Source organism: Physeter macrocephalus, chromosome 20 (genome assembly GCF_002837175.3).
Source record: "Physeter macrocephalus isolate SW-GA chromosome 20, ASM283717v5, whole genome shotgun sequence".
Classification (NCBI taxonomy): Eukaryota; Metazoa; Chordata; class Mammalia; order Artiodactyla; family Physeteridae; genus Physeter; species Physeter macrocephalus.
This window is the reverse complement of record NC_041233.1, coordinates 15,099,447-15,115,212: the sequence shown is the minus strand read 5'-3', so window position 1 is coordinate 15,115,212 and position 15,766 is coordinate 15,099,447. Positions and strand designations below refer to the sequence as shown.

At 36.0% G+C, this 15,766-nt stretch overlaps 1 protein-coding gene across 3 annotated transcripts in view; it reads left to right on the top strand.

Moving 5' to 3' along the window:
* RTKN2 (rhotekin 2) overlaps nt 1-15,766 on the top strand; it is a 74,684-nt gene that overhangs the window by 4,321 nt on the left and 54,597 nt on the right. For 2 of the 3 annotated variants that reach the window (XM_007114331.4, XM_007114330.4), the window contains exon 2: nt 2,200-2,396. In XM_007114331.4, the coding sequence (XP_007114393.1) occupies nt 2,200-2,396 (197 nt within the window). Of the gene's footprint in view, nt 1-2,199; nt 2,397-15,766 lie in introns of those variants that run through there. The other variant, XM_007114332.4, reaches the window with a different exon arrangement.

Here is a 15,766-nt window from a genome sequence, read left to right as displayed (position 1 = left end):
CCTGAGTGTTGTCTCTGGCCACCTACTGGTTTCTAAAGGTTGTTGCAACTTTCCAGATGGCTGGGGAATTTCAAGTAGTGCAGCCCTGGTTCTCCGCGGTGGCTGTGCACTGAATCACCAGAGGAACTTAGAAAAAAGAGCAGGTTCCACCTCCAGAGATCCTGATTGTTTTGGGGTAGGTCACAAGCTTAGGTACTTTTGTAAGGCCCTTCCTCTCTGCCTGAGGTGATTCTAATGTGCAGCCAGCTTTAAGAAGGACTGTGCTAGTCCTTCAGCTGGCTGCCTGACTGTAGTATTTAAAAAGCAAACTTGAATTTAATGGCACCAGATGGTACTCGTTTATGTTTGAGTTGTGGGGGAACGTTATTCATCCCACTTTCAAGTTCCTCCCTAAGTAGACTCTCCAATACTAACCCGCCTGCCAGAGTTTATTTCTATAGACATATGGGTCGCATAGATAATTCTTATAATTGATTACTAATTACATTAAAGAAGAATTTACTTTGGGACTGACAAGTCATAAAAAGATGAGATGGAGTTGCTGAAATTCAGTCATGTGTAAAGAAGGAAAAGCAGCAAATGACTACATTTATATAGTACATCAGTTTGAGTTATACTACAAAAGAAGGTTTTTATGTGGCGATTACATGATGTAATTACAGAAGGTAATTAAACAGATCTGTTTTCTGCGTGTGAATAGTACATTTGACTGATTTGGATAATCAAGTTAAATCATCTGCAGTTTTTCTTTTTGGGTAATCATAGACTATTGCTCTAACTTTCAGCTTTTCTTTTTGAAAAGATTGTCCTTTCAATATCTGGAAATTTTGTTATTAGATTAATTCAGATTTTTGATATAAATTTTATTCCAGTTAAAAGGTAAACTATAGCGTTCTTTTTTTTTTTTTAACTGCAGAAGCTAGGATGATCCCTTTATTTTTAGAAATAGACATTCTGAAGCATTATTACATGTTTGTAGTATATTAAAGAGTATCTAGTGATTTATAATTTTTAAAAAGTCACTGAATTTAAATCAGAACAGTACATTTCAGTTTATAGAATTTTGATGTTACATATGAAACTTGTTTATAGAGCCAGGCCATTTTAAGATCATTGTACGGAAAGAAAAACTTTCAGAACGAAAATGATTTAGTAGTTTCATGGTGACTCTTAAAACTAAAATAAATATATCCAAAACTGTGTTCTAAATCTCTGTTCCAGGTAGCTAAAGCTTCTGACATTTTCTTAGCATATTTCTTTCACTTTCTTGCTTCTGAGATTTTATTTACGTTGCTTACCCTAACAAATAGCCTGTTACCTCTCTACTGTTAAACCTTAGTTCCTTTATTCAGCATCTGTTCTTTTAGAAAGTTTTTCCTTGGTTAATTTAGTGTCATCAGTTACATCTTGCCATCTCACAGTGCAATTTACATAATACATGCATGTGCTGTATTGTTCACATTGGTTATTATATTCTTGTATTAGTTTCCTGAGGCTGCCATAACAAATTACCCAAACTGAGTGGCTTAAAACAACAGAAATTTGTTCTCTCAGAGTTTTGGAGTCCAGAAGTCTGAAATCAGGGTACCTGCAGGGCCATGTTCCTGCTGAAGGGACTAGAGAGGAATCTGTCCTTGCCTTTTCCAGCTTCTGGTGGTTGCTAGCAGTACTTGGTGTTCCGTGGCTTGTAGACTCATTACTCTAGTCTCTGCCTCCATCTTCACATGGAGCTCTCTGTGTGTCCCTCTGTGTCTTCACTTGGCTTTCCTGTGAGGCCAACAGTCATTGGATTTAGGGCCCACACTAATCCAGTATGACCTCATCTTAACTAATTACATCTGCAAAACGATGTCCAAATAAGGTTACATTCTAAGGTTCTGGTAGGACAGGAATATGTGGGGGACACTATTCAACCTTGTACAGTTACAGTAAGAATATGTTGTATTTCTCACCTTTGTTTCTGTTCTGTTTATCCAGTAGATTGTAAAGACTTCCTAATAAAGCAAGAAATTAAGATTTTGCACAGAGCCTTTAAAAGAGTTTATACTATCATACACTAAAACTTTGTTACTTTCCCAATATGTTATAAAATTATAATACTAGATAGTACATTTTCCATCTATTAGGGGTAAAAAGAAATGTTATAATTTGGGGTTTTGTTACCTTTTAAAAATGCTTTTTCTCTCTCTTTTTTTCAAGGACTGCAGCATTCAAGAAAAAATAGATTTAGAAATTCGAATACGAGAAGGGGTATGGAAACTTCTTTCTCTGAGCACTCAGAAAGACCAGATTTTGCATGCAGTTAAGAATCTCATGGTGTGCAATGCTCGAATAATGGCTTACACATTGGAGCTGCAGAAATTAGAAGAGCAGATTGCAAATCAAACTGGAAGATGGTTAGTGACATTGTTTACCTATGGCTTTTAATGTACTTAAATATTTGCATTAAAAACACCATATAGGCTTCCCTGGTGGCGCAGTGGTTGGGAGTGCGCCTCCCGATGCAGGGGACACGGGTTCGTGCCCCGGTCCGGGAAGATCCCACATGCCGCGGAGCGGCTGGGCCCGGGAGCCATGGCCGCTGAGCCTGCGCGTCCGGAGCCTGTGCTCCGCAACGGGAGAACAAAAAAAAAACCACCATGTAATTTAACCTGAAATGTCAAATCACCAAAGCTTTAAAAAAATACACTGAAGTACCCTCTGATATCATAAACATTTTGACAGTAGGGCTCAGAGTAAACTTACTATTAAGGCAGCAGTTTTTACTGGCCAGTTATGTTGTGTTCAGTACTTCCAGATTGTAGAATGAAGTGGTTAAGAAGCAAGGAGTGAGGAAATATTTTAAGAAGAAGGACCAAGACTGATATCTGAGTGTATAGAAATGTAAATTAAAAAAAAAAACTAATTGCTTAAAAATTAACTGATAAAAAGGTACTAGCTGAGAGTAATGGAAACTTAGAAATTGAAATGAGTAGGCAGCAAAATTAAAGATATAAATGGAATTAAAGCTATGAATGGGATTAAAGCTATGAATAGAATTAAAGATACAAATGGAAGGGAACTTAAAAATCTGCTAACACATTCCTTTCATATGTTGCGTGTAAGTTCCAGAGAGGCAAGTGACTTACTCAAGGACACTTGAGTGACACTAGTGACGCTAGAACACTAGTGAGTGTTCTAACTAGTGACAGAAGCTAATGAGAGGTTACTTACCATTTGCTAAGTAACTTCTGGTCCTTGTTCTCTGTCACTACATGCTGCCTTTTTGGATCAGGTCTAGATTTTGTGTATGAAATTTACATCCTATCCTATTTACAATGCCAAGTCTTATTTGGACCTTAGGATTGACTCAATTTAGTGGCTAGATATTGGTTTCCTTTTTAATATAAATGGTTTCACATTATCCATTGTTGATCAGTCTTAAAGCTGTAACACTAATTAAAAGTTTCTTTTTAGACATTAGTGGCCATTGATTGGGCTGTTCATGGTACACCTCCATGAAATTCTTGAAAAGTAAGGTAAAAACACAGGTCAGAGAAAGAGATTTTTGTAAAAATAGAATATTGATGAAATTGTATAATAAACACTTATGTACGAAGTGGCTAATATTTATTAGCTTTATTCCCTTGGGATAGCTATTTAATCTCTGTGCCTTATTTCCTTCATTACAGTTGACATAATAATATTTACATTTTGAAAATTAAGATGATATATATTAAAAACCTAATAATACCTTTTATGTCATTAGTACTCAACGTATATCAAACAGTTTTCACTATTATTTATCCCTGGCATTATAAAAGGAAATTATTCCAGTATCATAATCCAGGAAAATATTTTTCAGATACACATACACTGGATTAAGTCAGTGCTTCACCAACTGTGTCAAATATATTACTTAGAGTAGATGATTTTGTATCACAAGATATGCAAAGCCAAAGAATAAATATGGCATATCTTTTTATAGCATGAATTGTTAAGATAAAGCATGAGACATTTAGAATTGTGGCATGGTTTTGGATTATGCTACTCATCGGGATACATGTTCCTTCTCTCCAGCCTTTATAACAATATTTTGTCAAAGAGTGGGACTGTTTAAGTGGAAGAGTTTGAGAAGCACTGGTTGAAGTACAGTGTGGGACTAAACACTCAATATTATATCATTTCTCACAGTTATATGGAATGTTCCTCTGGGAATCATGCCTACCCTTCATATTCATGTTCTTTAAGTATTTATAATGAATTGTGAACTGGCCATTTTCTTTAACAACTTTCCTGCAACTTTCCTCAAGTTGCTGATTTGGAAAAATGTTAAATAAGCTTAATTCCTGTTAGATTTATATAACAAAGATAAGAAAAAATATCTGGGACTCTCAACTGAAGATGTGTACAATTTTCAGTTTCTTTACTGATTATCTTTGATAGATGAAAATAGCTTTGATGCTATATTTGTTTTATATTTGAACATTTATATTTGTTCATCACTCATTGCTTCCATTAATTACTGAATTATTTCTTTAAAAAATCTGAATATTCTATATGAATTATTTTGTTTACAACTTCATTTTGTTATGTGCAGATATAACCTGAGGTTACTGATCAAACGTAACTGGAAATTATAGTACTTTCCTTCTTACTACATAAAAATTATCTAAAGATAAAAGAGAATCCCATGATAGTTTTTTTAGTTCCTTGAAGAAAGTTATGTAAATTATGCCATTTGATTAGTCAATCCAATATTTATTGAATATCTACTACTTGCAGAACACTTATTTAGTATTGTGCTACTGCATCCAAATTCAAAGAACAGAATTTGTCAAAATGTGAGTATATTTGTATATTCAGCAGTCAAATACCTTACCTTTAGAGACTCAGTAGTCTGTTCCTTAGCTTGGTTTTGATGGTCTTTAAGATAGAAAAGTGCTCCATTTTTACTTTGCTAGCAGAATTAAAATAGCATTTTAACGAGTCTACTGCCTACCACTAGTCTACCTTCTCTAAAATTTTATGATAAAATGTAAAAAAAAATTAATACAGGGCTTCCCTGGTGGCGCAGTGGTTGCGCGTCCGCCTGCCGATGCAGGGGAACCGGGTTCGCGCCCCGGTCTGGGAGGATCCCACATGCCGTGGAGCGGCTGGGCCCGTGAGCCATGGCCGCTGAGCTTGCGCGTCCGGAGCCTGTTAATACAGACAGTACATCTAGACTCTTTCAAAGAAGAATCAAATCAGTATGAAATGGTAGAATCAAGGAAGGTCTAATGGAAGAATTGTGTCTGAATCTTCCAGATCATAAAGGATGGGTAGAGTTTGGTTTGTTGAGTAGAAAGAAAGCAGATTAAAAGTAAGAAAAATAGCAAAATAAAAGCTTAGGGTGAAAAATGAGCATGAATTCAAGAACATTGAAGAGACGTGTTTGGTTGAGGCTGAAGATCAAGCCAAAGTTGAAAAGGAAGTGGGTAGCAAAATTCAAGAAAGTTTACAATGACATCAGGTTAACTGATGTTAACTGACAGCCTCTCCAGGGGCCAGATACTGTGCTGGGGTTTCACAAATACCTCATCACAAACTGAGAGAGGTATAAATCTCTTTATTAAAGATTTGGGAACAGGAACTTAGAAAATATTAGATAACTGTTTCAAAGGGCACACAGTGACTCTGTGGCTAGGATCTGAACCCAAATGACTTAAAAGCCTGAGCCTCACTTAACCCTCCCCAAAGAAGCCCATGTACTTTGTACTACCCCAAGCTGCCCTGGTAACTTGTTATAGGGCTTTACATTTATTTCATTGTTTATCTTTTACCATTTTATTTTCAGTAAGAAAGAGGCATGATAAAATGGGTGTTTAGGAAGGTTATCTGGCAGTAGAGTATTGAAAAGGACGGTGAGACAAAATAATTGAAATAATAAATTTTTAGGGAAAATATTTAAGAACAGGCAGATAGAGAAGTGATCAGATAAGTAACTTTTGATGAGATAAATGAGATAAAAACTAGTGCCTGAGTTTTGGGTTTTTCTAATAGATAATTACTCAAGGTCCTCCTGATACAGTAACAACTATTCTGCAAACAGTTTCACTTATTTCTCAATTTATTATGAGTTTATTAAAGTAAGCAAATAGTCTTACTTCATTTTACAGCCTGTTTAAACTGGGGTTCCAGGAAAGAGTTAAGCCCTAATATTAGCCCCAAGACATGCATTGTATACAATGACTTAACTTCCGTGTATTTAAAATAGTGCTAGTTTGGTACCATTCTTGGGAGAATTGAGAAAATAGTCATTCTCTGGTTTAGTTGAGGAACCCCACTTGAGAAATCAGTGATATAGTCATATCATTTATTCTTTTTTTAACCACCTGTCTGAGAATATTGGTAATTGGTTAAATGTTCCATTACCATAATGTTCTAATAATGTACAGAAGCTTTGTTCTCCTTAAATGTATGTAATTATGAAACACCTTCTGGTATACTATCTATTTTTTACATCTAAATATGTGAAAGATACCCAGGTTTGTGTAAAATTCATAATAGAGTCGTGTAAAATTCATAATTATGAAACACCTTCTGGTATATTATTTTTTACACCTAAATATGCGAAAGATACCCAGGTTTGTGTAAAATTCATAATAGAGTCAGGGTGACTCAAAAAAAAAGTGGAATATGGAAAGTTTTCTAGGTTGAGTAGACAGTAGCTAGTGAGGGTACGGAATGGAGCACGGACAGCTTACTGCCTTATTAGTTCAAAGGGTGGGATTGCTTGGTTACAGCAGTCTGTCAATATGCTAGTCTTTTAACTGGTAAACGAGACTATCTCCCTACCTTTTCCCTGCATGTTATAGCCATATGTACCTACTTAAAAGACTTGCTTATATTGGTCCACTTCTTAAAAAACAGCTAATGGTTTCCGTTTACTAAAATTCCTTAGGTAGGCATCGCATTCCAGAATCTTCGTGGTCTGATCTCAAACTACTTTCATAGTAGTTTACAAATTAGTTCCTAACTTTCTACTTTACAGATTTATTTCAGCCAAATGCTTGATCTGTATCCCCAAAACAGTTCTTGAATTTTTCTGTCTCCAGTGCTTTTGCTTATACTGAAGTGCCCTATCTTCCTTTCCCATTTCATAAGACCTCTTTTGTTCTTCAATACCCTACTTGCATCATCAAAGTTTCCTTTGAAATTGTATTCAGAAAAAGATCATTTCTTCCTTTATGCTCATAGTAAGGACTCAAAAAATGATTATTTGCCTCCTTTTAGTTCTAGTAGCATCTGAACCATGAATATCTCACTGTAGTGTACTATATTCTAATATTCTATATTCCATTTGTGAACATGTATTATCAATTAAATTATAAACTTTTAGGGGCAGGGACAATGTTGGTTCTTACTTGTTAGATGAAAAAATAGAGATGATATCACCACTCATTTCGTAGGGTCATTTTTGAGGATTTAGTGCCTGAAGCATGGAGGCAACTCAACTAATGTTGATTCTTTTATCTTTCTTCTTTGTATCCCCAGAACACCTAACAGTGCTGTATAACTATTTAAGAACTATTTAATTTGTGCTTCATAACGTTTTGCCTCATCCTCTCTTCCATGTGTATGATGAGCAAATAGGGCTTATAATTTAATAACAGTTAATTATATGGCAGTTACTCATTTTTCTTCTTGTTACTTTCTTCCATGTTCTTAGGTTCTTCCTGTTTTTGTTGGCCTCTGTGCTTGACATGTTCCAGATTATCATTTATTTATTTTCTACTTCGTTCACTTTTTTAAAACCAACTTTTTATTATGAAATTTCATATGTAAAAAGTTTAAGAATAGTATAGACATCATGTATATTCTCCACCTGGAAGGACCAGTTAACAGTTTGCCATGTATGTTCATCCACTCTCCTTCTCTATCTTGGTACTCATACACACAGACACATGCTCACACACATATACATATGCATGCATGCATGCATGTACACACATACACATTTTTCTTTTTCTGTGTTGAACCATTTGAAAATAAGTTGCAGACAACATGGCATGTATATCTCAGTAGTTCAGCATATATCTTCTAAAAGCAAGAACATTCTCCTACATAACCAAAATATGATTATCATATATAAAATATTGACAGTAATTCCATAATAATCCACTAATATTCAGTCCATATTCAATTTTACCTAGTTGTCAAAAGAAAATTCTTTATAGTTGCTTTTCCAAAACCAGAATTCAGTCAAGATTCATTTGGTTATGTTTCTTTAGTTTCTTTAATCATTTTACCTTTTTCTAAAAACTCCTTGCCATTGATGCTTTGAAGGGTCTAGACTTTAAAAAATATCCTTTAAGCCCGTGAGCCATGGCCGCTGAGCCTGTGCGTCCGCTCCGCAACGGGAGAGGCCACAAGTGAGAGGCCTGCGTACCATAAAAAAAAAAAAAAAAAAAAAATCCTTTAAAAATATTCTGCACTGTATATTTGTCTATTTAGGGGAGGGAAAAATTTCTGCTCTACCCCTCTTGGTTCTTTTGACTGGTCTAATAATTAAATAGATACAAGACAGATTAATAGGAGAAAAACAAATTTAATTTCATATATATGGTGGTCCCATAGTATAAGACTCAAGAGGTTACCAAAGCATGTTGTTTATACACCTTTTTAGACAAAGAGTAAATTATTTGTGGAGATTTGACAAAACAAAAGGGTTTGGGCTTGGAGTAGCAAATTAATGAAGAAGTAATGAAGTTTTGTTTATACAGCTTCCTCTGCCCCAAACTCTGGATCTCTGGTAATAAGGATGCCCTCCATCCTCCAGCATAGGGAGGATATCTTCCCATGGGAGCTTTGTTTCCTGCTTTCAGGGGAACAAAGTAGGGTTAGGGTGTTCTTCTTGCATGGGCTGTTTCTCAAGTGACTTTATTTCATTTTATTTTTAATAAATTTATTTATTTATTTATTTTTGGCTGTGTTGGGTCTTTGTTGCTGCATGCAGGCTTTCTGTAGTTGCCGCGAGCAGGGGCTATTCTTTATTGTGGTGCACAGGCTTCTCATTGCGGTGCACAGGCTTCTCATTGCGGTGGCTTCTCTTGTTGCGGAGCACAGGCTGCAGGCACGTGGGCTTCAGTCGTTGTGGCACGTGGGCTCAGTAGTTGTGGCCCACGGGCTTAGTTGCACTGCGGCATGTGGGATCTTCCCGGACCAGGACTCGAACCCGTGTCCCCTGCATTGGCAGGCAGATTCTTAACCACTGCAACACCAGGGAAGTCCTCTCAAGTGACTTTAATTCAAAATAGTCAACATTCCACTTTGGCATATTTTGTGGGGTGGCCTCCCACAAGCCCCATCATCTGTTTCTTTTGGTATTATTGAACCTTTTCTCATATTCCCTGTTTTTGCTGTAACTGGAAGTTGGATCAGACTTAATCAGACTCAGGTTAAACATTTTTTTGCAAGAATTTTTCTTGGTTAGGTTGGGTACTGTATATGCTGCCAATGTGATACGATGTGATATTTGTTTTTACCACTCTAAATGATGCTGAGTTTGATCCCTTGGTTTAGATGGCAGTTGCCACATTTCTCCTCTGTGATATAATGGTTTTCCCTTTGCAATTCATAAGTAACCTTTGGGCTATTATATTGGGGCTGGGAGAATAATTCTGTTATCCAACAAGCTTTCACTTAATGATTGTATCCATTTATGATCCTTGCCTAAATTATTAGGGCTTTACAAGACAGTGATTGTCTAATTCTATTATTTTTTCTATACTTTTTAGCTAATATTCTTCTGTAAGGAAGGCCGTTCCTCTTCATTCTCTCTCCATAGATTTGTGGATTTTTATTTATTCAATGTGTTATCATTTATAGTCATTAATCTTTTTGATAGATTAAATTTTCCCAATTTTGTTCAATGGAAGTTCTGTCAAACTGGCTTCTTTTTTTCTTTTGACCTGCTTCTATATAAGTCTTTAAGAACTTTCTTACTTTCTGGCACAAAAAGATGACCCAGGCTTGCCTTGTATTTTCTGTGCCTTAGACCTAGAGTCAGCCATTTCTCTAATGACTCCTGATTCCCTTTAATGGTGAATAGTACTTTGAAACCAAGATGTGGGCACTAGGTGTGCTCATTGTTATTGGGGAATCACTTCTTTTAGGCCTTGAAAAGGACATAGCTATGGGAAAGACTTTTTTAAAAATCATGAGTTTATATTGATATTTATAGGCTTTGTTTTCTTGAATTACTTTATATTTGTATCTCTTTTTCTTAAGCTGAAAATCTTAATTGCTAACCAACAGTAATATATTTCCTTATTTGTTTTATATGTTTCTTATTTGTTTTATACTATGGTTATATAAAATAGTTTCATAATTATAGTACCAATATGATTGCTGACATAAACCCACCTGGGCAAGTTCAAGATGTCCTTGTAGTTCTTTTCCAACGTACAGAAATTATGAAAACTTTCCAATATACAGAAAAGTTGAAAGAATTGTACAGTGAAGACTGATATATCCATCACCTAGAGTCTGCAATTAATATTTTACTATATTTACTTTATCCTATATCTATCCTTTTATTTATCTGTCAATTCATCTTATTTTTTATGATGCAGTTCAAAGAAAGTTCCTTTTTGTGAGTGTGTATACATACAAATATACATACATTTTTGTGGATAAAGGGTTAGGAGACTATGTTTAAAAGTTACTTAAAATGATCTTTTTCTCTCTGTATGGTTATGTTATCAGTTTCATAAACAGTCATTTGTTACTTGTGTCAGTTTGGGGTTGCCTTTTTTTCCCTCTTTGAATAAATCATGCTTTCTGGATATGTTGTATTTCTTTTTCCCCAAAGCTGGATTAGTAGTACCTGCCTCTGTCCCCACTTCAAGAGGCAACCACTGTTCTGCTTTTTTTTCCCCCACCATATGTTTTGCCTGTTCTAGAACTTAATACAAATGGAATTGTCGAGTGTGTACCCTATCCTTTTCATCAGCATAATACTTTTGAGATTCTTCAGGTAGCTAGCATGTATCAGTGATTTGTTCCTCTTTATTGATAAGTAGTATTTCACTGTATGAATATACCATGGTGCCACTTCTTTCCTCTGGGGTTGACTTTTCTCTAATTTCTTCCTGCTTTTGGTTGCTTGCCAGTCCCTTCAGGTAGTTGTTTTTTAATAGTTTTTCCATATTTTATATTGTTTCCTATGGGAGAATTTCTCTGATATGAGCTATTTCAACATTACCAGAAGATAAATTCATTTTGTTGCATCTTGAGCAAATAAATTTTTAGTTTTTTCTACTTTATGAAATATTTTGAAATTTTCTTTCTGACTTAATATGGTCAATTTTCATGACTGTCATGGGCTTTTGAAGTTATATTTCTTTTTTCAGAGTACGAAGTTCGATATGTATATATATATTTATATATATGCCAAAGATTTATGTTATTGATTATGTTTTTATTTTTTGACCACTTGAACTATCTTGGACTGAAAGAGATAAGTTAAGATTTTTGTTGTTAAGGTTTTGCTGTCTTATCCTTTTATATCCTGTACTTAATGTTTTATGAAACATTTGGTACTTTAGTGCTTGTTATATATTTGTTGCCATTTGCAGCCTTTAGCATTATAAAAGTGTCCTTTTGTTGTTGTTGTCCTATAATGCTTTCGGATCTGAGTTCTACAGTTTCCTGATAACAAGATCATATACCCTGATTTCTTATTGTTTGCATTTGTTTGGTGTATCTTTGCCCATCTCTTTAGTTTATTAGCCTTTATGAATTGTTTGGTTGAAGATGTGTTTCTTGTATTCATCCCAGAGTTGGGTTTTACATTATGAGCCTATCTGGAAATCCTTTTACTAGAGGAGTTAAGCATACTTACATATATATCACTGATATATTTGGTTGCAGCTTTGTCATATGTTCTTTCATGTTATGTTAACTTATGTGTATTATAATTATAACTTGTCTTTTATCATGTGGTCTGTTTTCTTTTTTAAAAATATTAATTTATTTATTTTTGGCTGCGTTGGGTCTTCATTGCTGTGCGCGGGCTTTCTGTAGTTGCAGTGAGTGGGGGTACTCTTTGTTGCGGTGCGTGGGCTTCTCATTGCAGTGGCTTCTCTTGTTGCAGAGCATGGGCTCTATCTAGGCACACGGGCTTCAGTAGGTGTGGCTCGCAGGCTGTAGCGGTCAGGCTCAGTAGCTGTGACACATGGGCTTAGTTGCTCTGCGGCATGTGGGATCTTCCCAGACCAGGGCTTGAACCTGTGTCCCCTGCATTGGCAGGCGGATTCTTAACCACTGCACCACCGGGGAAGCCCAGTCTGTTTATTTAATTTAAGAAGAGTTTTATTGGTCATAGAAGTTACTAGAACTTTATATTTAAAAAGTATATACTGATAACTTTATAATGACCTTAGTTCTTTTTTTCTTAGGCTTCGCCTATTTAGTTTTTCTGCTTTAAATGATATCATTTTGTTTCTACTTACTATTTTCTGTGTAGAAGTCAATGAACTTATTCTATTTTCCCATTTCTTCCTTCTCTACCTTTCTATCTTTTGTTTTTTAGGGTTGTATTTCTCCTTTGGTAGGTGGGTAGTGTTTACATACTAATCTTGTACTTGTAACTTCACCTTTGTTTTAGTCTTTGATCTGCAATTAAATATATATAATGTTCACTACCTGTCCTTTTGTTGTACTTTCCAAAATTATCTCTTGTTTAGAGGAAACTCTTGAGCTAGTAGATTCCACAACCTGAGTACAGTTTTCTTCACATTCTTCCATGTTTAAAGTGCTTTTCTTTAGTGTTGGTACCTAAAGTGCAGCTTGGCTGGATACAAAATCCTTGGCCAACACTTTCTTTTCTTGAGCTTTTTGAATACCTTGCTCCATTGTTGTCATGTTATCAACAAATCTAATGGCTAATTTTTTTTTCCTTTGTGGACTAATTTTTTTCCTTTGTAAATGTCTTTGTCTATTTTTCTGGAAGCTGAAAGACGTTTTCTTTATCTTAGAGGCTGGTAATTTTACTGGAATGTGACTACTGCTGAGCATTTTAGCTCATTTAGTGCCTTTTAAATGTGTAGATTCAGTTGTTTTATTTTCAGGTTTTCCTGTAGTTAAAGCCTCCAGAGGGCTTCCCTGGTGGCACAGTGGTTGAGAGTCTGCCTGCCGATGCAGGGACACGGGTTCGTGCCCTGGTCCGGGAAGATCCCACATGGCGCGGAGCGGCTGGGCCCGTGAGCCATGGCCGCTGAGCCTGCGCGTCCGGAGCCTGTACTCCACAACAGGGGAGGCCTGCGTACCACAAAAAAATAAAATAAAATAAAATAAAAAAGCCTCCAGAAAACATTAATTCTATCCTATCTCATTATTTTATTTTTCTTATTTAAGGACTCCAGTTGCATACAAGTTGGATCTTCTTTGCCTGTCTTCTATGTCTTTCACTTTTTCTTTGATGTTTTTAAACTCTTTATTTTATTTTTGTTCTTTTGGTTCTCATCCACTGTGTCCCTTAGTGTACTTTCAGTTTTATATTTTTGTCCTTGGGCACCTTGTATTTACTCTTCATTTTAGAGATGATTTTATTTTTTCCTGCTTCTTTCCTTGTTCTCTTATTTTTTTTTCTTCTTTTTGCATTACTTACCTGCTGTTTATCCTTAACTAATGTGAGGTGTTAGATTTCAGATTCATGGTTTCTCTCATATTTGCAATAGCTTATTTAGCTACACTTAATTCATTTTGGAGTATCGTGTTACCTTTTTTGTTATTCTGTAACTTTTGGAAAGTTTTTGGTGGGGTATTTTTATCAGCTGAAGCATTCTGATTCTTTCTACTTTCACTTTATAATAGCTTTCTGTGGGTGCTTGGATCCTTTTTTTGTTGTTCCTAATGAAACAAAATGAAATATGTAGGATGTAGCATTTTCCTGGGCCAAGTGATGGTGGTGGGGAGGGGGGTTGGGTAAAAAGGCTTACTTGGTTTCTTAGTTCAAGAGTGTTTTCTATTATTGGAACTATGAAAAGTAGTTTCTTTAATAAATGGTTCCTTTTGGGATGTTGGTTGGTTGGTTTTCTGATACTTTGATACTGTTGGGGTTTTTTTTGTGTGGTACGCGGGCCTCTCACTGCCGTGGCCTCTCCCGCCGCGGAGCACAGGCTCTGGACGCACAGGCCCAGCGGTCACAGCTCACAGGCCCAGCCACTCCGCGGCACGTGGGATCCTCCCGGACCGGGGCACGAACCCACGTCCCCTGCATTGGCAGGTGGACTCCCAACCACTGCGCCACCAGGGAAGCCCTTTGATACTGCTTTGTTTCTTAGGGTTTTTAACTTCAGCTGCTTTCTTCTTCTTCTCCTCTTCCTCCTCCCCCTCCCCGTCCCTCTCCCCTTTTCCTCCTCCTCCCTTCTTTTTTTTTTTTTTTCATGGCCAAGCCTTTAAAGGATACCTCCCCTATTGCATGTCTGTCTTCTCCACAAGACTAACAACTTCTGAACCAGAATTATTTTGGAGCCCCTACTAGTGCTGTAGTAGCACTGGTTTTATATCCATTCTCTTTTCTTATGATCTTGTGGAGGAGATCATAAGTTGATCTTATTTGCGTTTTGTGATACCTGACTCTTGGGTAAGGCCTCCAGGAACTGGTTTTGATGTTTTCAGTTGTTAATTTCCTCTCTTACATGTAAATTGAAGTTTGTGATAGTCTCTTTTCTAGTTATGCTGTCAGTGTGGGCTGTAGATGATTTTGCTTTCCTTGTTGACGTGAAATCTTTTGTAGGATTTCCTGAAGAGATTCCAATTTAGGCGGCTACCATTATTTTACACAAACTGGAAAGTCATTCTCTGATCACTTTAACAAATGATTTAGTGCCTCTTCCACATAAGCTCCAAGTTAATACTGAAGCCAAAAATACAAACACTCACAAAGTAATCCTAGTATTTGTGTAGCATTTCTAAGAATGATGCAGAATACATTAAAAATATTATTTCATTCGGTAGCTGTGAGGTAAGTAGATACTTCCCGCATTTTACAGATGAGGTTGCTGAGGCTAAGAGGTTAACAGCAACTCATTAACTAGTTATTGATGGGTAAGAGTCACACCTAAGACTTTAGTCTAAATCTACTGCTTGCTTCACCAAAAAGACCATATCCTATTTTACTTCATTTAATATTCACTAAGTCTTTACTGAGTGCCTTAGAATGTACTGAGCTGTATACCAGGCACTGGTGATTGAGCAGTGAACAGAATAGACCAAAAAATCCCTATTCTTGCAGAGCTTACATTTTAGCAATAATATTCTCCTCTGCCCCAACCCACTAGTCTGTCTCTTGCCGTAACTTCTTAAAACTGTATTTGGCTTTGTGAAAATAATACTAGTCAAAGACATTTATAGTACCTAATTTTAGGTATCATTCAACATAATTCTGATTTTAATAACGCCACAAAAACTAGTTTCTCATACTCCAATTGCCTAGTTTTATTGCTTATATACTATAACATAAATAAAAATAAAAGTGTAGATTGCCAGTGAAAATTATGTACTCCTGGTATTTCTACAATAAAACATGGTATAGTTAAGACATTACTGATTTTATTTTTTTTCACTTTATATTGTTTGGTGTCTGTTGAAACGAGGTTGTTGTCTCAAGGTTTGAAGTAGAAAACTCATCTTCCCAGCTTAACATACTTATGAAGGTATTAATTTTATACCACATAGTTTTAGGATGGTTTAAAAGTCCACATTAAGCATTTCTGTGTGTTTTAGTTTTCACTTATTT